At 40.8% G+C, this 24495-nt stretch overlaps 1 protein-coding gene across 5 annotated transcripts in view; it reads right to left on the reverse strand.

Moving 5' to 3' along the window:
- The window catches only part of LOC116810105 (nuclear body protein SP140), a 76645-nt gene that overhangs the window by 12265 nt on the left and 39885 nt on the right, over positions 1 to 24495 (reverse strand). For all 5 annotated transcript variants that reach the window (XM_032753973.2, XM_032753981.2, XM_032753982.2 and 2 more), the window contains 8 exons: positions 24029 to 24082; positions 16828 to 16893; positions 15402 to 15482; positions 13267 to 13341; positions 10622 to 10726; positions 8394 to 8536; positions 6879 to 6926; positions 3738 to 3779 (listed from right to left, as the gene is read on the reverse strand). In XM_032753973.2, the coding sequence (XP_032609864.1) occupies positions 3738 to 3779; positions 6879 to 6926; positions 8394 to 8536; positions 10622 to 10726; positions 13267 to 13341; positions 15402 to 15482; positions 16828 to 16893; positions 24029 to 24082 (614 nt within the window). The remainder of the gene's footprint in view (positions 1 to 3737; positions 3780 to 6878; positions 6927 to 8393; positions 8537 to 10621; positions 10727 to 13266; positions 13342 to 15401; positions 15483 to 16827; positions 16894 to 24028; positions 24083 to 24495) is intronic.

Consider the following 24495-nt stretch of genomic DNA (forward strand, 5'->3'; position numbering starts at 1 on the left):
GGAACATCAATTATTCTTAGGTTTGGTCATTTATCATAATCCTAAACTTCGTGGAGGCTTTGCTCATTTTTTAAAAAGTTCTTTTTTCTTTGTTGGATTGGGTTAATTTGAGAGCCTTGTCTTCGAGTTCTGCAGTTCATTCTTCTACTTGTTCTAGTCTATTGTTGAAACTTTCCAGTGTATTTTGTATTTCTCTAAGTATGTCTTTCACTTCCAGAAGTTGTGATTGATTTTTATTTATGATATCTATTTCTCTGGAGACTTTTTCATCCATATCCTGTATTATTATTTTAATTCCTTTAAGTTGGCTTACACCTTTATCTGGTGCCTCCTTGAGTAGCTTAATAATTGACCTTCTGAATTCTTTTTCTGGCAATTCAGAGATTTCTTCTTGGTTTGGATCCATTGCTGGTGAGCTAACGTGATCTTTTGGGGGTGTTATAGAACCTTGTTTTGTCATTATCAGAATTGTTTTTCTGGTTCCTTCTCATTGGGTAGACTATGTTAGAGGAAAGATCTGAAACTAAAGGGCTGCTGTTCAGATTCTCTCGTCCCACAGGGTGATCCCTTGATGTGGTGCTCTCCCCCTTCCCCTAGGGATGGGGCTTTCTGAGAGCCAAACTGCTGTGATTATTATTGCTCTTCTGGGTCTAGCCACCCAGAAGAGCTACTGGGTTCTGGGCTAGTACTGGGGAGTGTCTGCAAAGGGTCCTGTGATGTGATCTGTCTTCAGTTCTCCCAGTCATGGGTACCAGCACCTGCTCCAGTGGAGGTAGCAGGGGAGTGAAGTGGATTCTGTGAGAGACCTTGGTTGTAGTTTTGTTTAGTGCACTGGTTTTCTCAAATGCTGGTTATGCTAGCAGTGAAGTTGTTACATGGACAGAGTCGGGACCTCTGGTTAGCCAGGATGTTACATGCAGTATACTTAGCTCTTGTTTTCTCCTTCCTGGAACAAGGTGGTTCTGTTATGAGTGTCTGTAATGACTTGAGTTGGCTGGCCTTCAGCCAGGAGGTGGCACTTTCAAGAGACTATCAGCTGCAAGTAATATGAGGGGGATACAAGCTTGACCTAAGTTCACTGGATAAGTATTCGGTTTTCTCAGGTGATGGGTGAGGTCATAGAGCTCCCATGAATCCATGTCTTTTGTCTTCAGCTACAGGGGCAGGTAGAGAAAGACTATCAGCTAGGGGCAGGGTTAGGTGTGTCTGAGCTCAGATTCTCAGACAGGGCTTTCTGTGGCCACTCTGGGGGATGAGGGGCTGGCTCACAGGCCAATGGAGTTATGTTCCAGAGGGGATTATGGCTGCCTCTGCTGCTTCATACAGTTCACCAGGTAAGTGATGGAAGCCAGCAGTGACAGGCTTCACCCAGCACCCAGGCAGCCAGCAAGGCCAGTCTCACTCCCGCTGTGGTGCCCAACAGCCAACAGAGCCAAATTTATATCCAGGCCTCCTTTGCCTGGAGCTAAGATCTTGCCCTAGCAACAAGCATCCCTACTGAGAAAACAAGCAGGGCTTTCAGGTCTCACCCCTCCCTGCCTGCCATGGCTTCTGTGCTTATATCTGTACTTCAGGTTCATACCCCCAGATTCTGACCAGGAAAATTTGTGCTTGGTCAAAATTATTACAAAGCTCAGCTGGAAACCTCCTTCTCCCCATGGCTCTCCCCGAATTGTACTGGCTGCCCTCCCCAAGGACTCCTGTGAGATAAAGTCAGAAATGGCTTCCCTGGGGACTGAAATGCCTATACAGATCCTTGGGGAAGGTACCTCTTCCTGCTGCTTATTCTACTTTTATATTTCACCCGGCTCTCTAAATTCATTTCAGCTCTAGGTGAGGTGAAATCCTTCTCCTGTGATCTGGATTTCCAGGTTCCCCAGCGAGGATATGTGTTCAGAGGTGGACTTTTTCCCTCTCACACTTGGAGAACTCAGTTTTTTGGCTGTCTCACAGAGTTTGCAGTGGCAAGCCACTTCTTTTAAAGGGTGTGTGACTTCCTTCAGTGTTGCTGGTATATTCCTGCAGTGGTTCTTGGAGCAAAAGTTCACAATGTGAGTCTCAACACGCTGTTCTGTCCATCTGAGTAGGAGGAGCAAGTTAGTCCTGCCTCCTATCTGCCATTTTGTTCTCCAAACCCATATCTTTTCAAGAAGAGATCTGATTTCTCTGGTTCTTTGGTTGTTGGCCTGGCGGTACATTAGACTCATCTCGGGAGAGTATATAAAATGCTAATGTCCTGAACCCAACACCAGAGATTCTGAATCACTGGGTCAGGGTTGAGGCATAGGCACTGGTATGCTTTAGGTGACAGAATGGGCAATTCTATATATCAGAATTGGTACATCTGGGGATCTTAAACAAATCCTAATGTTCAAGTCATACATATTCCAGAATGATTAAATTAGAATTTCCCCAGAAGTGGGATCCAGGAAACAATATATTTTTTAAAGCTCTTCAAGTGATTCCACGCTGCAGGACAATGTGAGATTCAACCTGAGCAAAGTCTGGTTATGGAGGCATGGGGATATTATAAGTCAATGTTGTTACTGGCCTTGGAAAAATTATTAACGGGGTGATCATACCTTTGCTGGAACTGTTTCCCTCTTCTCCCCACACATATCTGGCTGTGGGCTGTGAAACCTAAACCTCCATGCCTAGTCCATCCAAAATCAGCCACACAAACACTGACTTCCAGGGCTGTTTTAATTGTTGAAAAGTCCCTCAGTTGGCCAGACATCAAAATCAGTGTGGAAAAGACCTAACTCTTGTTGGAGTACTGCTTTGGAGGTAAGGTGTGTATAAAACTATTTGAGTATCCCTCCTCTGTTAAGTATCATGTGTCAGTGCTATTGCATGATATTCTATGTGAGTGCTGTCCCCCGGAGTTGTGCAAGAAGGTGACCTTGCCTAAAACAGACATCTCACTGCAATGAAAAGAATCAAATCATGATTTCATTTAGAGAAGGGACTCATCCATGATTTTGGCAGAACCCAAAGCAGGCAGTCATATAGCAAGCAGAGAATGGATGGGACCCATGGCATCAGAAATTTTGCATAGTACTGAGCACCAGATAAGCAGCTGAGTTAAAATGCCTCAGGATTTGCTAGGTCGTGATGGTTTCAGTCCTAACCAGCTCAGCACCCTAATGGTTCCCCCGAGACCATCCAAATGAGCTCTGTAAAGGACCCCTTGCCCTGTATGTACTTCTTTACAGGGCTAATGACAGGATCAACACCTTGAACATAATAGCTTGGCCTGGTCTCTTCCTTCTGGCTGATGCTTATGACCATCTTCAACTCTACCTGCACCTTGGAGTGCATTTTTGGGACTTTCCCTTTCATCCACACCACTTACTTGAAAATGCTGTTATCCTCTCACATTTTCTCCTTCCCCCTAATCATCAGGCCAGCCCTACCCATTACCACTTCAGGCTCTGTCTCAAGAGACTTCAGTAGTCTAGAGCTCAGCCTCCCATACTCACTTTCCGGGGAAATAAGGAAATTGGAAGGTTTCTACTAAAACAGATGGAAAGGGTGCTTTCATAATGAGACATCCAAGGCCCAGGCACATCTACCTGGCTTGGGTGATGCATCTGGCATTCTTTGGTCATCACACATAGCAACATACTCCAACTGAGACTGAACATGCTTCAGGCAACAGCAGTCACGACACAGAACATATGCCTGGAGAAAGGAGTGGAATATTCTGGGGTTCATAGTTCAGGATTTGTACTTACACAAGGATCAACTGAGCTATTGTTGTGAGACTTCAGTATTCTCTGTTGAAAAAACAGAAAGATTGATTTACAATATTGAATGTGATGTTTCCATCTATCACTTATTTAAATTTAAATAGTATTCTTTGAAGGGATTCAGGAACCAGTTGTTCAAAAATAATTGGGAAGAGAAGAAGGCCAGTAGGCTGGGGTGGCTCCAGTGGTTTAAGTTTCTAAGTAAGCAAACTGAAACCTGATGTAAACAGTAAAATGAAACTAGAGACTTTACCACTAGAATCTGCCATCTAACCTCTAATTAGCATCTTTCTATGATAACCCATTAAATATAGTTTCTCTGTCTTACTCCTGTGTTGGCCTCACTGTCTGGGCTGCTATAGCAGAGTTCTCTGAACCTCTCCTTGTCCTGAGTGCTGCCCAATTCATGAATTGCTCTTTGCTCAAATAAATGCTATAAATTTTATTTTGTCTAAAGTCTTATTTTTTTAAACAGTCTTCCCTTTACCTCATATCTGATTTTCTGGACCTGTACATCTACTGAGAGAATAAAAAGTGTGCAAGTACTACCGTTAAGCCCAGTGCAAGTCCCATTCCCTGCAGGGAGTCTGCACCTAGTTTGCACAGGCCAAGTCAGAGAAGCTCTACTTGTCCTCTTACTCCAAGGGGCCCTCAGGCATATTTCCTAAACCTGGCCTTTGTGTCATCCCACCCAGAGGAGCCGCAATAATAATCAGGCTGAGGACTTATCCCCCACAGCCTCCAGGGACCACAGGGCCCAGAGTCCCAGAGGCCATGCAAGTGTTCCAGAGAAGAAGAACACTGCTTTCTGCAGCTCCCCTAGGGACACAGCCCTGGTGATAAAATGCCTCCAAGGTCCTCTGTGCTGAAGCTCTTTTTCCTGAAAGTCTCCTCCTCTCCCTTCTATCCAAATCACAAGAAGATGCCAAGTTGACTGACTTTTAAGAAGTAACCCACTACATTTATTTAGATTGCTTTTGGATATCCATGGCATGACTTGGCGTCCTTCCCTTCTGGGATACAGGCAGCCTCAGCTTTTGTCTATAGCCCAGGGCACAGAGGCCATAAACAAGTGTGATTCAAAGGACAAGCACCTGAGAGGTGACCTTGTCACTGAATGCCTCTCCAACTGGTCTAGAATCTCCCACCCCACCCCATTTGTAATTCATCCATGTTGACAATAAATTTAAAATTTTTTTTATTTTTTGAGACAGTCTCACTCAGTCACCTAGGCTGGAGTGCTGTGATGAAATCACAGCTCAGTACAGCTTTGACCTTTCAGGGTCCAGTGATCTTCCCACCTCAATCTCCTGAGTAGGTGGGACTACAGGTGTACACCACAATGTCTGGGTAATTTTTTTTTTTTTTTTTTTGTAGAGATGGTATCTCACTATGTTGCTCAGGTTGGTCTCAAATTCCTGGGCTCAAATGATCCTCCCATCTCAGCCTCTCAAAATGCTGGCATTATAGGCTCAAGTGACCATGTTTGGCCTGAAATAATTGTTGAGGTCAATCTTCTGTAATGGCCATTGGCATTTAGTATGTGCTTGATAATTGTATGTTGAGTGGGTGAATAACTGAATATTGATTCACTTAGAAATCACTGGAGGCTCTTAAGCAAACATTAGCATACAACAATTATTCTGGGTGAGTATATCAGATTGTTTTACAATATCTCAGCTGCCACCAAAAGGTCTATGTGGCCCTTGTCATGAGCAGAGACGCTATCATGTGGCACTCATAGTGACACTGAAACTTCCTAAAGCCAAATGGCTCTGCAAGTAAGAGAAGCTCTGAGAGGCACAGAGGACCCATGGAGTTCATAATGGATCCTGGATCTGCCACTTGGGGGACCTCTCTTCTCTCCATGAGGAGATACAACATATAGAGGCAACTGCAGCTTGTTGCTGCTAAGTGTTGCACCCCTGAATAGGGGGAGAATCAGTTGTTCGGAAATTGCCAGCTCATTTGGGTCATCCAGGCTGAGTTACTCGTGGCACCTGGGGAAAGGTAGAGTTGCTGGTCTTTAGTGTACTCACTGAATAGGTGACATAATAGTTTCCCTTCGGGAAACCCAGTGGATGAAATGTCTCAGTGGCTGAGAATTCAAATCAGCCAGTATATCAGATAATGTAAAGGCCTGGATCTCAGGTTCCCAGTGGAATATGAAACTTGGTGGCTAGCTATGTGTGAGCTGTTTTAGAAGTCTGTGAATGTCTTGAATGTGTATTTCTACCTGAAGTGCATAAGGATGACATTTTTCTCTTCCCCCTCCTCAGGTTCTCATTCATACCCAGTCTTGGAAAAACCATCACCTTGTTCTGAATCTACACTGCACTTAACCTATTTGTTTGTTGCGTTCTTCAAGAGAGGGAAAAATCACTTTCGCAGATAGAAAGCAGGTCTGCACAGTCCCTCTGGTAGAGCCAAAGACGTGGCATCAACATAAAAGATTTTCCTGGTCAGCTCCTCCTATAAAATACATTTGCCTCTGGAGATCTTCCTCCTCTGTGGTACCATTGTGGTAACAGGAAATAATTTCACTTTGAGAAGACATTCTGTGTGTCTGGGTGTACATTTTTTTGGAAGGTGAAAGAGAATGTGAAGGATCAGAAAAGAAATATTCTTTTTGTTGCCTATTTCATTAAATGATATATGGTTTCATGTATGTCTCAAATGGATGTGAGTAAACATCTGCTCGATCCTATTTCACTACAGTTAGAAAATAGTAACTTCAATGAAAAAAATCTGAAGTTTGAGTTGAAGATGATCCTCTCACCTTATTATGAAATATTTTTATGTATCCCATGACCATGCTTGACTTTTCAACTTTGACACCCTTAAAACAACTGCATCTATTGCTAAAACACTTCCAGGAGGTATATTCTGATGGCTCCTTATCATCTTCATATGAAATGGTTGAATCCAAAGAGGACCTAGCTTTATATATTTAGTGTTCAAATTAGCGACTCTGAAGGAATACATGCAAAAAGTATTTTAAGGTAGGTAGTGAAGAAGGTGAAAGCTTAATTATTCTTAGCCAATTTCAGACCCCATAAAATAAGATTTTGTGCATGCTAAATCAGTTATATGATAAGAAGCTGTATAAAGCTATGTAATAATCACCTTTTTTTTCCTGTAATGTATTCTTGGAGGATCAGGCAGAAATCCATTCTGAAAGACAAAAAGATTCAGGTATATGGTCAGCCTGTGTGTCTGTTTTGTGAGTCTGGCATTTCCAACCTCCTCCCAAATATCTCTACCTGAGTGTTCCACTGCCAGCTCAAATCCAAGTTGTCTAATGAGAAACCATCTCCCTCTTTTCACCTGTGCTTCTTCTAGACTTCAATCAATAGAAGCCAGAAAAGCATCTTCAGGACCATTTTCCCTTCTCTTGTGCTTCTTTTCTAAGTCCTAAGAGGTTTTCCTTCACAACCTCATACCATCTATCACCTCTTTTCCAGTCCCACCAGTGCCACTCCAGCTGGAGTCCCTACACCAGAGCTATCCAAGCAGCACACACTTATTGCCTGCTACTGGGTATCAGTAATTCTGATCAATCTTGGGCACATGAAGATGGGAAAGGGGTCTACAGACAAAAAGCACTCACAGAAGAATACATATAAAACAGTGAATGAAAGGCCTTAGTAGAGGGCTCAGGAGCCCTGGGAAGTGACGACCCATGGCCAGGTCAATGAACATTCAGGAAGGGGTAACACTTGAACTGAGCATTCTAGATTGAGTATAGGTTTGCTAGGGGGAAAGCCCCGTGGCTGTTTAAAATACTGTTGTAGGGCCAGGCAGGGTGGCTGTCGCCTGTAACCCCAGCATTTTGGGAGGCTGAGAAGGCCTCCTGCTTGACGCCAGGAATTCGATATCAGCCTGGCCAACATGGCAAAACCTCATTTCTACTAAAAATACAAAAATTAGCCAGGCGTGGTGGTGCACGACTGTAGTTCCAGCTACTCGAGAGGCTGAGGCACAAGAATCACTTGACTCTGGGAGGTGGAGGTTGCAGTGAGCCAAGATTGAGCCACTGCACTCCTGCTTGGGCAACAGAGTGAGACTGTCTCCTAAAAATAAATAAATAAAACAAAATATTGTTTTAAATGTCATTTCCAATCCTAGAAGATTTCACTGAAACCTTGTTATCTCAATTACAGGTTTAAACTCCTTAGCCTGGCATTAAAGCCCTGCACAAACTGCCCCAATTGTTAAATTATACCTAATTGCATACAACCTGTGCTACCTAAATCCACAGAGCTACTTTTGCCATGGTTCTGGTTTTCATGGCATTCTGGCTTTTATACCATTCTTTCTCTGAAGTGTCTTCTTCCACTGCTTGACTGTCAACTCCTTTCTTTCTTTCAGTGCACAAAGCTGTCTGCATGCACCCCAGTCAGAACGACCCTTTCCTCCTCCAAGCTGCTGAGTCTATCCTGACGGAGCCCCTGGTACAACATCAGTGTGTTGCACTGTAGTGTGGTTATGAATGTGGGGTCCCTTTCTCCTGAGTGAGAGGATAAACCCACTGGCATCAAGGCTTTAGCTATAACCTAACAAATATTTGGTGAATAAACAGTCTCCTCATTATTAGGGAACAAGAAGGGACGCAGGTCTGGCCCCTTGTCATTGGAATACCTCCATCAGCCATCGTAGGGGCCACCCGCCACAGCGCACACTCAGCCTCCAGTTCTTTGATCTTGCGTGGCCTCCTTTGATTTCAAATTCCGTGGGGGTGAACCATTTTCCATCCTCAGTCTGTATACACTTCACCAAGATTCCTGTAAGACCAGGGTAACTTGATCCTGAGCCCTCTTTGTTCCCGGCGCTCAGATTGTGGCCACTAACCACACTAGATCTAGAGCCACCCAATTTGTGGTGAAGATGAATAGCACGAGGGTCTGGCCTTCCCTCTCAGACTACAGAGGCCCCAAATCCAGCCTGAAAGTCCCCTCTAAGGATATTTCCTGGTGGGGGTGCACATTTCTTTGACCTCCATCCATGAAGAAAGTGATGGTTATCATCAAGAGCAACCTTTTAAGCGTTTCAAAAGCACTTACAGAAAGAAAAGCAAGTGATTCTGAAAGATGAGAGGACTCCAACTTGCTATTCAAATTTGGAAGTAGAGACCAGGCCTGAGTCTCCAGATGGCTGTGAGGGCACTGTTGGAGGCAGAATCCTCAACTTGTGGCTATGGTCTCAGATGGGTGCCCTGTGGCTCAGGGGGTCACTCCCGCAACATCTGCACTCTCAATTATAACATGTTTTATGCAGTCTAGTGGCATTACTGAACAGAGATTTTCATATCCCTGCAATCACGGGTAGCTGATATTAAAAAACTAATTGTGAAATGTTATCTGATAAAAAATTTAATTTATATGTAAAAGATAGTCACATGCTCAATACCATTAGCCATTAAGGAAACACAAACCAAAACCAAAATGAGATACCATGTCATACCCACTAGGATGACAGGATGACTGTAATAAAAAAAGACAGACAGACGATGACAAAGTTGGTGAGCATGTAGAGAAATTGGAGCCTTCATACATTGCTGGTAGGAATACAGAATAGCGCAGCCACTGTGGAAAATACTTTGGTGATTCGTCAATAAGTTAAACATAGAATTACCATACGATGCAGTAATTCCTCTCTTGAATATATACCCAAAAGAACTGAAATATGTTCACACAAAACTTGTTACACAAATGTTGAGAACAGCATTAATTATAATAGCCAAAGAGTGAAAATAGTTCCAAATGATGAGTTTATAAACAAAATGTGGTATATCTATACAATGAAATATATTATTTGTCAATAAAAGAAATGAAATACTAATACATTCATTATGGATGAACTTTGAAAATATCACAATTTGTGAATGAAGGCAGTCAGGAAAGGGCATGTATTATAGGATTCCATTTCTAGAAAGGCCTACAACAGGCAAACTTATAGAGCAGGAAATAGATTAGTGGCTGCTTGGGTGGGAATGGGCACTGACTGCTAATTGACATGGGCTTTTTTTTCAGTAGGGAACAAATTGTTCTAAAATTAGAGGATAATGATGGCTGTACAAGTCTGTGAATATACAAAAAAATAGTTAATTTGTACACTCTAAGTGGTGAGTTGTATGATATGTGAACTATATCTTAGTAAAGCTGTTTAGAAATAGTCACAATGCAAACATTTCTGTTAATTGACATCCAAAGAGTCATATTAAGATTGGTCTGAGATGACGGCCATTCTAATAGACATTTTTTTGGCGAAGTTTTATAATTTACAGTAAAAACATGTAAATTTACATATTTTACATCAATATGTAAATTAATTCTCACAGCTACATCATGAGGCAGGTTTTTCATTATTGTTCCCTCTCTTGGATGAGAAATTTCAGGTTCAGAAAGGTTCCCTTCTCTACTCAGAATGGAACAGTCACTCCTAGCACAACCAAGGCTGGAACTCAGGCTTCCTGATCCCAAATTCTGTGATCATCTCCCTATACCAAGCACCCTGCCCTGGTGATGGCACTCCAGAAGGGAGAGAGAATATGAAGGTCGAGGTTGAGGGCCTCTTCATTTTTCTGTCTGATTCAAAGTAAAATACGTGACATTTTCCATCTGTGAATCGACGTTCCTGCCTTCTCTTTGGTTCTTTGGGCACCCTCTGGACATTCCATGTGTGAGTGAGCATCTAATGGGTGTGATTTCTTAAAGTCTGAAAATGTTATCTTAGAAACCCCTTCCTCCTTCCCTCAAGCCAAACTGGGACCAAACTCCTTGAATGATGTGTAAGTCACGTGATAATCCCCCACTACTTGTGATGCCTTCAGATAGGAGCTGCAAATTGAAGAAGACCATAAAACCTACCTTGTTTCAATTTCTTCTTATGTAAAATTCCCTTCACCCCACCACAGGTCACTGGAAGCAAAGGAGCCTTAAAATCCACAGTTTCATCTTTGTGCTTTCTTGAAGCTGAAAGAGAGGATTTCTTCATTCTGTCTTACTTTGCAAAGGCATGTCCCCCCTCCCTACTGAGGTAATTCCTATAAAGACACGAGGGATCCTTAGGAAATTCTATTCCAAAAACCTCTAGAGTTTCAAAGTCTTTCTTCCAAGTGGCATTTTTGATACATAATTACAGAATGTCTACCCCAATTTCACCTTTCAAATTTCATACAAAATAGAATGCTTTAGCAGAGAAATTAGACTTCAGTAAAACTGGTTTAACTCCTAATCTCGTAAGCTCCACTGATTCTTATATGACAATGAAACACCATTGCTGTCACTGTTCTGACAGGAGCTCTCCAGCTATGCTGTTTTGCTGCAGGTAGGTAGCCTTAGATGAAGCCAGAGATCATATTCAATCTCCCCATTTGAGCACTGACGGGGCAAGCAGGGAGAGGGTAATGATGGCATAACCTAATGGAAATTATGTCTGCCTTCTATTTTTGTTCTCTGCTTTAGTTCATTTCTCCATCCTGTCTGCTTTCCCCGTAGCTAAGAGAAGAGCTCAGGGAGCTCTAGAATAATCTGAAAATTATATGGGGTGGCAGATGGGGGACTGGAGACCTGATTTCACAGAGAAGGGGGTGAAAGGTCTTCAAAGGAACTCCAGGAGGGTGAGCAGTGAATCCTTCCCTTCCAACCAAAGGTGTAGGGCCAGGCATGGTGGCTCACACCTGTAATCTCAGCACTTTGGGAGGGCGAGGCAGGTGGATCACTTGACGTCAGGAGTTCGAGACCAGCCTGGCCAACATGGTGAAACTCCATCTCTACCAAAAATACAAAAATTAGCCAGGTATGGTGGTGCCCACCGGTAATCCCAGCTACTTGGGAGGCTAAGTCAGGAGAATTGCTTGACTCTGGGAGGTGGAGTCTGCAGTGAGATCACACCACTGCACTCCAGCCTGGGCAACAGAAGTCATGACAAACAGGAGAGCTGTCCTTGGTCCTGAGACAAATTTTTAGAAAGGCAGACTACTAGGACTGGGATGGACTAATAAGAAAGATGGTTGGCCTACCTACAGAATGGAAGAAAATTTTTGCAATCTATCTGTCTGACAAAGGGCTAATATCCAGAATCTACAAGAAACTTATAAGAAATTTACAAGAAACAAACAAACAACGCCATCAAAAAGTGGGCAAAGGATATGAACAGACACTTCTTAAAAGAAGACATTTATCTGGCCAACAAACATGAATAAAAGCTCATCATCACTGGTCATCAGAGAAATGAAACTATAATGAGATACCATCTCACGCCAGTTAGAATGGCAATCATTAAAAAGTCAGGAAACAACAGATGCTGAAGAGGATATGGAGAAATAGGTACGCTTTAACACTGTTGGTTGGAGTGTAAATTAGTTCAACCATTATGGAAGACAGTGTGGTGATTCCTCAAGGATCTAGAACCAGAAATACCATTTAACCCAGCAGTCCCATTACTGGATATATACCCAAAGGATTATAAATCATTCTACTATAAAGACACACACACATGTGTGTTTATTGCAGCAGTGTTCACAATAGCAAAGACTAGGAACCAACCCAAATGTCCATCAATGATAGACTGGATAAAGAAAATGTGGCACATATACACCATGAAATACTTCGCAGCCATAAAAAAGAATGAGTTCATGTCCTTTACGGGACATGGATGAAGCTGGAAACCATCATTCTCAGCAAACTAACACAGGAACAGAAAACCAAACATCATATGCTCTCACTCATAAGTGGAAGTCAAACAATGAGGACACATGGGCACAGGGAGGGGAACATCACACACCAGGGCCTGGCGGCAGTCAGGGGCTAGGGGAAGGATAGCATTAGGAGAAATACCTAATGTAGATGACGGGTTGTAGAACCTGCACATTCTACACGTGTATCCCAGAACTTAAAGAATAAAAGAAAGAAAGAAAGAAAGAAAGAAAGAAAGAAAGAAAGAAAGAAAGAAAGAAAGAAAGAAAGAAAGAAAGAAAGAAAGAAAGAAAGAAAGAAAGAAAGAAAGAAAGAAAGAAAGATGGCTGGCCTAATTCATGTTCTTGCTTTCCAGATGAGAAAACTGAGACAAAGAAAGTCAAATGATCAGCCTAAGCCCACACAAAGAAAAAGAAAGTCTTAGGACACAGATCTCTAACCACAACTCTGCTTCCCCCTTAGTGTGCAACCTGTGGCTTTCTGAGTAGCCAGAGGAAGGTCAGCTAAATCACTTATGGGTTATAACCTTTATATGGCAATGAACTATCTCCAGCCTTGAAATTTATCATTTCAGTGAAAGTAGCACTTTAGTGGCCCCTGGGCCCGTGGGGTCTGGTTCCTTCTTACTTACTTCCAACTTACTTCCTTCTTTCCTTGACACATTCTGGAAAATGACTAAATAGGATACATTTCTCACTAGTTAGTACAGCTTCATAAAACAATTAAGGAAATGGGTTTATTACTGAAAGTACAGTGTACTGCACAGGAAATTAGATGTTTAGTTATTGAAAGTGCATTCCTCTTTTCTTTTTTACCTCTTGATCGGACTCTTTTCTGTGGAGCTCTGTCACTCTGAGTCAAGCAGGTTCTAGGTTTGCCTCTTTTTCTCCCTGAGAAAGTAGAATAATATAATCACAGTCATTTATGAGCAGCTGTATTACACATACTACAGCTTTTCAAAAATTCCGTTTAAATGTAACTTTCCAAAAGCCTGTTTAATGTATAAATAGAAAGATTTAAACCCTAGCCTTTAAGGTATGAAGAATTAGATAGCTAATGTTAGGTTCACTTTATATTTCATTTTCCTATTCTTATATTAGGAAAAAAACTAATTGAAATCAATATTTCACGTATATCTCAAGCAAAAGTATAAATGCTTCATTCCATATTTTGAAGGTTCATTTCATATTTCATTCCAAATATATATATTTGAAATATATATGGCATATAATACAGGTTAAACACTTACATATCCACTAATTTTTTTAATCTTTGCAAGATCAAAACAGTGATTACTATCATTACAGAAACTAAAATATTCAGAGAAAATTGAGACAAAACTACAAAATTAAGTGAAGGCATTTGGGTTTCTCTTAGCAGAGACACAAATAAATGACAGTTCTGTGAGTTAAGGGAAACCCTATTAGGTGTTCCATAGGTGAGATGTATGCTGCGCATATCACATTGAGGGAAGATATTTGTACCTTTGTGCTGAAAGTGATAGTAAATGTGACCAGGGCTTCATCCACATGGCTTTGGACAAAAGAAATATTAGGATCTAAGAAACTAATCAGAAGAAGGTTAACCATGAGGAATGGGTAGAATTGAGACTTCCACAACCTTCATTCCAAATGGTAATTAAGGCTTAACATGGCAGACGCTGCAGCCAACGATGTTCTCCCATGTGCATGTTAATTGGCTGTGGGTGGGCATCTCAATGTTTACTATCGTTCAAATGTGTTTTATTTTCCAATGCAGGAAAGCAAAATGTTCCTTCCTTCTTGTGCTGGATGTCCACTATCCAATGACCACCATCTGGGGGTGCTGGTCAGGGTCATGCAGGCCCATGAGGAAATATTTTCCAGCCTACGCATTCCTAAGTAGTATAAATTCTAAGCATATCATGAGCATATTAGGCCACCAAAGTAAAAAGGACCAATCAGACCCAAAGTGGACCTGTGGCTTGGAAATGAGAGTTTCATGGGCAAAATTGAGAAAGTCCCAAGCAAGTAGGTTGAGTTGAGCACCCACATCCTAGGACAATAACCAGGCCACGTATGTAACCTTAGAAAGAGTTGGTGGAACTGATTATGCCAGGTTCAGTCCTTCACTCACATACAGGTTGTAGAAGTAAAGCTCTATTTCTTTTAAAATTAGTCAAGCTGTGATGCCTGACCCCTCCCCTTCCCCTGCAGTGGAGTTGATGAAAGCATCTCATGGAAGAAAGAGCTAGTGATTGTGCATCAACCACTTGCAATGTCATTTCACGGCTGCACCTGTCAGGCAAGACACTTCCATACTCTGATCTCACCCCTCTCTCTCACCTCCCCAATCCTGGATGGGACCAAGCCAACAGCTATGGAGTGGCAGTAGGGCCAAGACAGAGTAAGAGAAGACACTGACCATGTCACCCCCGACTCTATGTGTTCCAGACTAAGGCTTGCCCAGGCTGAAGGAGGGAAGGTGCTTTAAACTGGGGAGGACATTGGAGTTTTAATAATAGGTCAGAAAGGTCTCAACTACTGAAATGAGACTCTTATTGTTTTTAAAAGGGAACAAGAAAGTGACAGTGCTTGCTCCAAGGTAGGAAATAACTCATCTAGGAGGAGGACTTGAAAGGGCAGTGAGAGAATAAACCTGTATTCGGCTTACAATTTACCAGGTCCAGCCATTTTAATAAAACAATGATTTAAGGCAAAGAAATTTCCAGGAAAATGAGATAAAACACAGAGGAAAACTATTTTAGAAAATAGGCAAATAAGATCTATGATATGAATACAATCAACTTACAACCCTTGCTTATAATGAGTTTGCTTTTTTAGATTTCGCTGCTCTCCAATTGACTCAGCTTCACAAGTAAACAATTAAGGTGGATCTAGGCTCGTCAATAGCTCAGTAAAATTTGTATTGACCTGTAGGGCAAAGGGAAAGCGGACAAACTTTACCTTACCCCTAATCTTGGAAAGGCCTTTCAGATTCACGTTCACCTTCTTTTCACTGGAGACCAGCTGGCCGTCGGCTTTGCTGTCATCTGGGGATAGGCAGGGGAAAATGTATTAATAGAACCGGGCAGAACAACAGCTGACAGGCAGGAACAAACGCAAGTGAGGGAGTCCTGGGTTTCATTCTGGATCCCCTCGAGCAGGTGTCCAGAGCATTTTCTGCTTTTGGGAGTGTCAACTTTTAAGTTACACACAGGATTTAATTGTACATTGAAGTCTCTTAGAATTTGTCTACATACACACAGACTTAAATGAAAATGTTACAATGATTCAGACTTAAATGAAAATGTTATAATGATTCAGTCCAAACAAATTTTCAATTTGAAAACAGCCATTCTTAAAATGCAAGCAGCCACTTTTTTTTTTTCTTTCCAAACAAAGCTATCACATCCACCAACCAGGCAGCCACATCAACTGGCAAGATTGGTAAAAATTAATAACTTTCAACAGGACTCTAAAATCGTACTATTTAGATCCACTGATTCAAAACTGACAATCATTTAGAAAATGAGACTTAGCCTTCATCATCTAGAAGAAAGGCAGTCCCCAGACCATGGCTAAAACAAATTTCCAAAATTTCAGGGGCCTGATTGTAAAGAATATATATATTTACAGGAAATTCAGAAAATAAAATGATATGAAACATCACCATTGGAGATAGCCACAGATGAGGATGGCTATCCCCAGATGATGATTTGTGCAAAAAATATTCTCCTAGTCTTTTCTTTTTGCATATGTTACTTTTTGAATAACACTTTTTCATTAAAAATGTTGAAGATTCATAATATTTTAATATATACACATACATTTAAAAACCACAGATAAAAATATAAACATCACCTCTATTACACTGACCAAATGTAACCACTGCATATATTTTTATGAATGAACTGCCATCCATTTTTCTATATTTATGTCTCTTTATATGTACAGATAAATAATTACATATGTATATATCAGGATACATAAAAATATACTTCACAAGTATGAATTTCACATAAAATATGGTTATACATATATATATTTTTACAATTGTGCACACATACACATACACCCTGATTTCTTCATTTAGCCCTCTTAGGAATGTCTTTCCAAATTAATAAAAATACTTTGAGCTAGGGAAGAAAGTCATACAGAGGATGATAACAGCTCCCTATTAACTGTGGGCCTCTGGACTATTACATGCATTAGAAACCATTTTGTTGAAGCCATTGCATTCTCAGGCCTCTTTGTCACAGCCTGTTAGTCTACATCCGAATGGATACAGGAGGTACAGAACTCTCCTGGCCCTTGGGAACTGCAGGCCTTCCAGAATACAATGGACAGTGCCCCAATAAACTCAAAAGCTGTAACTACTTCACTTTGCCTGCTTACCATTTTGTTGGCTGTTTTTCTGCCTTCTCCTTCTCATTCTGCTCCAGCTATGCCCCCTCTTTTTTCCTTCAAACCAAAGAGAATAAAGTTAATTATGCAGAGGTATAAATATAATTCTCTGAGTTTTATATGCCAATAGTATTAAAGGTTTTTTTTCATACTTTGGTCCACAGGAATGGGGCAAAATACTTTATGATCAGTGTAGCAGCGTGGAGGTTGAGTACAGAGTTATATTTTACCTCTGCATGAGCCTTGGGCCATGGGCTTGGGAGAGACTATAGGAGATGAGTTTCCTTTGAGCAAAATTTCTAATGGAAAATTAACTCTTGCTGGCACCTTAGAGTAAATGATAAACTGCTGTTGCTGTTCCTTTTTCAAGTGTTTGTTGTGTAAATTTGAATGTGCAATGAGAGGACATCCTCCTTGAAGCTGATGGTGTTATGGATAATATTCTGTATTGGAAATTGGAGATATTCTGAACTTGATGTGGAGAGTTTCATTATGTAATTACATAATCATTATAGAATCCCTATATAATTTCATTAAATAATCTCAGCAGTGCCTCCACACTGTCAGCCCTCCTTCAGGCTGCAGAGCAGCTGACTCCAGGAACGTTATGGTGACCCCAGAACTCATCAGTGTCCTGAATCTGGCCGTCTGGACCATTTACAGTCTGATGTTCCCTTTATCAGAAAAGTGACTCCACAGTGCGCTGATTTTCTGACTGTCCCTCATCTCCTCCTGTCCACACACTATGGGAGGGCAGTAGGTTCACTGAAGGGAGCAGTCCCCAGAAAGGGATCATCTCCTTCCCGGATAGTGACCAGGACAAAAGTGGTGGGGATTGCGAGTGCTCTGTAGACCTATCTTGAAACTTCAGGATTCTGTTGTGACCTTGGTCATTCCTAGGGATGATGCCTCATTCTTCCCCCTACCAGCCTGGTGGGCACAGCCTTCAAAGTGCCTAGGGATTCAGATTTCACTCTTGACACATTTTATGAAAATGCTTTTCCTCTACTTCAATCTAATTTTGTAGATGGAAAGTCTAAGTGAGAAAAGGAGATAATTAGGGCAAAAGATGAAGGTACAGCCACTGGAATGGTATAGCAGATTTTGCAGCAGTGAAGCAAGAGCAAAAATCCAGACATCTAAAGACGTATGGGAGAAACAGGAGCATTGGTGATATCTGTCTTTCAGAAGAACCAAGGATCCTTTGTCCAGAAGGAAAACACGCTACCCCAGTGCTCCCGCCTCTGAGAATGCTGAGTCAGCCTCTCTGCACCGGCCATGAGATGGCAGGGGCTGGGTCCAGCTTCTGAGGTCCCACACAGAACCCTCTAGACATCGTCTCCACCACTATTCTCAGTCATTTGTTAGAGGCGGACTGCCACCTGGTTGGTGACATGGACAAATAGGACATATTAGACAGACTGTCCTCAAGCAGTGCCCCCATATGCCCACCCTCTCCCCAGCCACACACAAACAAATCAAGGATGAACAGAACTGGGAACTCCAAGGCTTAGAGTCAGCCAGGAGCCACGTAGGAGACACTGTTCACCTTCTCCCTCACTAATGTACATCCCACTCAGGGAAGGCCAACAATTGTATACACTTCCCTTCTGGGAGCACCACTTCTCCTCTCTAGCTATAACAGTTCTAGATGGCATCTTCTTCCAATAAAAGGCTGTTTAGTCTACACTGCAAAACTGTTGTTTAGTGTAGCCACCTTCATCTATGATCTTGGCTGTATCTTCTGGACAACCTTCTGCAGCTTCTACGTCAGCATTTGCTGCTTCGCCTTGCACTTAATGTTATGAGACAGCTTCTTTCCTTCAACCTCAGGAACCAACATCAGCTAGCCACAAACTTTTCTTATGCAGCTTCCCACATCTTTCAGTCTTCACAGAATTGAGGAGAGTTTAGGCCTCACTCTGGATTAAGGTTTGGCTTAAGGGAATGCTGTGGCTGGTTGGATCTTCTATCCAGGCCACTCATACTTTCACATATCAGCAATAAGACTGTTCCACTTTTTTATCATTCATGTGTTCACTGGAGTAGCACTTCATAACTTGGCTAATTGTTTGCTGCAACAGGCCTAGTTTTCAGCCTATCTCGGCTTTTGACATGGCTTCCTAACTAAGCCTCATCATTTCTAGCTTTTTAATTAAAGTGAGACACATGTGACGCTTCCTTTAACTTGAGCCCTTAGAGGCCATTGTAGGATTATTAATTAACTTAATTTCCATATTTTTTTGTCTCAGGAAAGAGGAAAGTCAAGGAGAGGGAGAGAGACAGGGGAACAGCTGGTCAGTGAAGCAGCTGAAACACATACAACATTTCTTAGGTTTGCCATCTTATACGAACACAGTGTGCGGTGCCATAGACAGTTAGAATGGTAACATCAAAGATCACTGTTACCACTGTTCATACTACCATAACAGAAATAATAATAATAATAAAGTTTGACATATTGCGAGAATTACCAAAATGTGACAGAGACACAAAGTGAGCACATGTTGTTGGAAAAAGGGCACCAACAGACTTTTTTTGACACAGGGTTGTCACAAACATTTAATTTGTAAAACTCACAATATCCTCAAAGTACAATAAAGCAAAGTGCAATCAAATGAGATGTGCCTATACCACAAAGAAACATAAAAGAATAACATCAAATATGACAACACACATAGGCAACATTTAGTATATGTCATATATAAGTATTCCTGTTGTCCTAAAGCATGGGGAAAAAAGACAACACACTGGCAAAATATAAGTTCCAGGCACTCGTAGAAGAAGAAACAAAAATGGCCAATAACAAATGAAGAACGCTCAACTGCACCAAAAATGAAAGCAATGCAAGTTAAAATAGGAATGAAATAAAACTTTTTTTTACCGTTAAGTTGGCAAGATATTAAATGTTTCTAATATCTAGTGCATGTTATATTGATTTAAAGAGAAATGTAACAGTTTAAATGTATTCATTTAGATATATTACATAATTCTAAATGTGCTAACAAAGCGTAGAAAAAAGATAGAAATATGTACAGCAAAGTTTACAGGGAACATGTATTTTAAAATCAGAAAAAAAAACAGCATAAAGGTGTAAGAAATTTGAAAAAATATAAATTGTTAGTTTAGAAGATCGAATATAACCATACAGGGTGAAATTTTTTTTTGGTCTTACAAAAGGTATTGCTGCTGTAATAAATTACCATAAATTTAGTGACAAAAAAATCACAAATTTGTGGTCTCATAATTCTGTGGGTTGGAAATCTGACATGCACCTCACAGGGCTAAAATCAATCGAGGTGTCTGCAGGGCTTTGCTCCTTTCTGGAGGCCACAGAGGAGCCTTTTCCAGCTTCGGAAGGCTGCCCACATTCTTTAGTTGATGGACCCTTGCATCCATCTCCACATCCAGCTCTATTCTCTCTGACCATTCTTCCATAGTCACACGTCCCTCTCTCGACAGGAGGATATGTTCTCTGACTTTAGGGGCCCATGTGATCTTACCTCAAGATCCTTAACTTAATCACACCTTCAAAGTCCCTTCTGCCATGTAATGTAACAGATTATAGGTTCTAGGAGATAGGACATGGACATCTTTGTTTCTCTTGGTACAAAACCCTCAACAATCTTATGGATCTCCTGCATATATCATGGGGATTTCTGATTTTCTCAATTAAACATGAAGCTTCCCTACAGATCTGTCCTAGGAATTCACACATCTATTTTTTTTTTATACGTTAAGTTCAAGGATATATGTGCAGGTTTGTTACAAAGGTAAACGTGTGTCATGGGTGTTTGTTATACAGATTATTTCATCAACCAGGTATTGAGCCTAATACCCATTAGTTATTTTTCCAGATCCTCTCCCTCCTCCAACCCTTCACCTTCTGATAGGCTTCAGTGTGTGTTGTTCCCCTCTATGTGTTCATATGTTCTCATCATTTTGTTACCACTTGTAAGTGAGAACATGTGGTGTTCGGTTTTCTGTTCCTGCATTAGTTTGCTAAGGATAATGGTCTCCAGCTCCATCCATGTTCCTGCAAAGCACATGATCTTATTCTTTTTTTATGGCTGCACAGTATTCCATGGTGTACATGAACCACATTTTCTTTATCCAGTCTATCACTGATGGACATTTAGGTTGATTCCATGTCTTTGCTATTGTGAACAGTGCTGAGATAAGCATACATGTGCATGTGTCTTTATAACAGAATGATTTATATTCCTTTGGGTATATACTCAATAATAGGATTGCTGGGTCAAATGGTATTTCTGTCTTTAGGTCTTTGAGGAATTGCCACACTGTCTTCCACAATAGTTGAACTAGTTTACACTCCCAGCAACAGTGTGTATAAGCATTCCTTTTTCTCCACAACCTCATCAGTATCTGTTGTTTTTAGACCTTTTAATAATAGTCATTCTGACTGGTGTGAGATGGTATCTCATTTCGGTTTTGATTTGCATTTCTCTAATGATCAGTGATGTTGAGCTTTTTTTCATATGATTGCTGGCTGCATGTATGTCTTCTCTTGAAAAGTTATCTATTGATATCCTTTGCCCACCTTTTAATGGGGCTGTTTGTTTTTCTTGTAAATTTGTTTAAGTACCTTACAGACGCTGGATGTTAGATCTTTGTCAGATGCATAGTTTGCAAAAATTTTCTCCCATTCAGTAAGTTGTCTGTTTACTCTGATGATAGCTTCTTTTGCTGTGCAGAAACTCTTTAGTTTAATTAGATCCCATTTTTCAATTTTTTGCTTTTATTGCAATTGCTTTTGGCATCTTTGTCATGAACTCTTTGCCCATGCCTATGTCCTGAATGGTATTGCCTAGGTCATCTTCCAGGGTTTTTATAGTTTTGGGTTTTACATTTAATTCTTTAATCTGTCTTGAGATAATTTTTGTATATGGTGTAAGGAAGGGGTCCAGTTTCAATTTTCTGTATATGGCTAGCTAATTATCCCAGTACCATTTACTGAATAAGGAATCCTTTTCCCATTGCTTGTTTTTGTCAGGTTTGTTGAAGATCAGATAGTTGTAGGTGTTTGGTCTTATTTCTGGGTTCTCTCTTCTGTTCCACTGGGCTATGTATCTGTTCTTGTACCAGTACCATCTTGATTTGGTTACTGTATTAGTCCGTTTTCACACTGTTGATAAAGACACACCCAAGACTGGGTAATTTATACAGGAAAAAGAGTTTAATGGACTTACAGTTCCATGTGGCTGGGGAAGCCTCACAATCATGGTGGAAGACAAGGAGGAGCAAGTCACGTTTTACTTGGATGATGGCAGGCAAAGAGAGAGAGCTTGTGCAGGGAAACTCCCCCTTATAAAACTATTAGATCTCATGAAGACATATTCACTATTATGAGAATAGCACAGGAAAAACTGGTCCCCACGATTCAATTACCTGACACTTGGTCCCTCCTACAATACTTGGGAATTGTAGGAGATACAATTCAAGATGAGATTTGGGTGGGGACACAGCCAAACCATATCAGTTAATGTAGCCCTGTAGTATGGCTTGAAATTGGGTAGCATGATGTCTCCAGCTTTGTTCTTTTTGCTTAGGATTGCCTTCGCTATTCAGGCTCTTTTTCAGTTCCATGTGAATTCTAAAATCATATTTTCTAGTTATGTGAGGAATGTCAATGGTAGCTTAATGGCAATAGCATTGAATTTATAAATTGCTTTGGGCAGTATAGCCATTTTAAAATGATATTGATTCTTCCTATCCATGAACATGGAATGTTTTTCCATTTGTTTGTGTCATCTGTCATTTCTTTGAACAGTGGTTTTTAGTTCTCCTTGTAGAGATCTTTCACCTCCCTAATTAGCTGTATTCCTAGGTATTTTATTCTTTTTGTAGCAACACACATCTATTTTTGACTTCTGCTGAGATGGCGGAGGGACTTATGAGTCACATGTTTCATCTCTTCAAATAACTTTTTTTATGAATGAATAATCTGACCTTTCACTACTTCCCAGGGAACTGGCAAAAAGTCTTTGTTGTTTCTACCAAGCACATGTCCCTGACAGTGAATCTCCTAATTTTATCATGTTTTTGACCTGGATAGGCTGAGAATTTTCTAAATCATCAAGACTTGATTCTTTTTCGTTTAGCAGCTCTTCCTTCAATATACCTCTTCCTTCTTGCATTTTATTATAATTAGCAAAAGACACCACAACATACCATGATCACTGTGTTTGGAAATCTCCTTAGCTATAGATCCAGAAAGTTCTGCTTTTCACATGAGTACAGGACAGACCGCTATATAATAAGGAGGCCCTTTCCACATCTTTCTTATGTCCTTCTGAGCCCTCACCAGTAACACAGTTAACCTCCATGTTTTTACTAACAGTCTGCTCATGATGATCCAGGTTTTCTCTAATGCAATATAGGCTTTCTCTCCCAGGTTCTTCACTTCCTTCTCAGTCCTCACTAGCACAGTCTTTAGCATCCATGTTTCTACTAAGAACTACTCAAGGCAATATACGCTTTTCCTATCATAATCTAAAATTCTTCCAGCCTCTGTCCATTGCCCAATCCCAAAGGCATGCCAACACTTTCAGGAATATGTTATAGCCACACTCTACTTCTAAGTACCAAAATCTGTATTACTGTTAATTGCTGCCATAACAAATTACCACCAATTTGTGGTTTAAAACAACACAAATGTATTTTCTTCCAGTTATGTCAGTGAGAAGTGTGACATGGATCTCACTGGCTAAAGTAATTCCTTTCTGGGGGCTGGAAAGGACAAGCTATTTCCTTGTCTTTTCAGCTCCTAGAGGTCACCCATATTCCTTGGTCCCTTCTTCCATCTTCAAAGCCTGCAACATTACATATTTCTGATGATTCTTCCATAGTCACATTTTCCTTTCTCCACAGCCAGGAAAAGTTCTCCACTCTTTAAGGCCTATAAGATTAGATTGCGCCCACCCCATAACCCAGGATCATCTCCCCATTTCAAGGTCTCTGGCTTAATTGTATCTGTAAAGTCCCTTTTGTCATGTAAGATAGCAGATTACAGGTCCAGGGATTAGGAGGTAGACATCTTAGGGAGGTCATCCTTCTGTCTACCACAGTATTACAAATAATAACAGAAATAGTAACAATGACAAAAATAAAACTCTGGCATTAAAAACATATTTGTAACGCCAAAAGCAAGTAAATTCTTATTTATTCTTACTTCTTTTCCTCTTGGGTTTTCCCAAAGTAGAGTTGTTTCCAATATCCACAGTATCTAGAAAATAACAAGTGGTGGTGAGGAAACAGAAATTAATAAATAAAAGTTATAGATTTTAGGACAATGTATACTACAGAAGGCTTGAGTTTATAAAGATATTTGGATACTTATTCCTCTCTTTCTTCTAGAGGAAGCAAAATCCCACTGAACTGAGACCTAGGAGTCTAGGATGGGCCCTGGGTCTTCTATCAAAAATACGTGTTGGGCTAAGAAGAGTAGACCTGCAGTCTTTCCTCCTGACAATTAAGTACCAGGATTAGTTGTCTTTTGAGTGTGGTCTTTCTAAGTTGTAGCAAAGTGACACTATCATCTACCAGCAGAAGTTCACTGGGGTATCCTGGGCTTCATGGAAGATTGGGTGTAACTTAATATACTAATGCAATACACAAGATAAGTGCCATTGCAAAGAG

This window comes from Hylobates moloch, unplaced genomic scaffold (assembly GCF_009828535.3).
Source record: "Hylobates moloch isolate HMO894 unplaced genomic scaffold, HMol_V3 SCAFFOLD_1, whole genome shotgun sequence".
NCBI lineage: Eukaryota > Metazoa > Chordata > Mammalia > Primates > Hylobatidae > Hylobates > Hylobates moloch.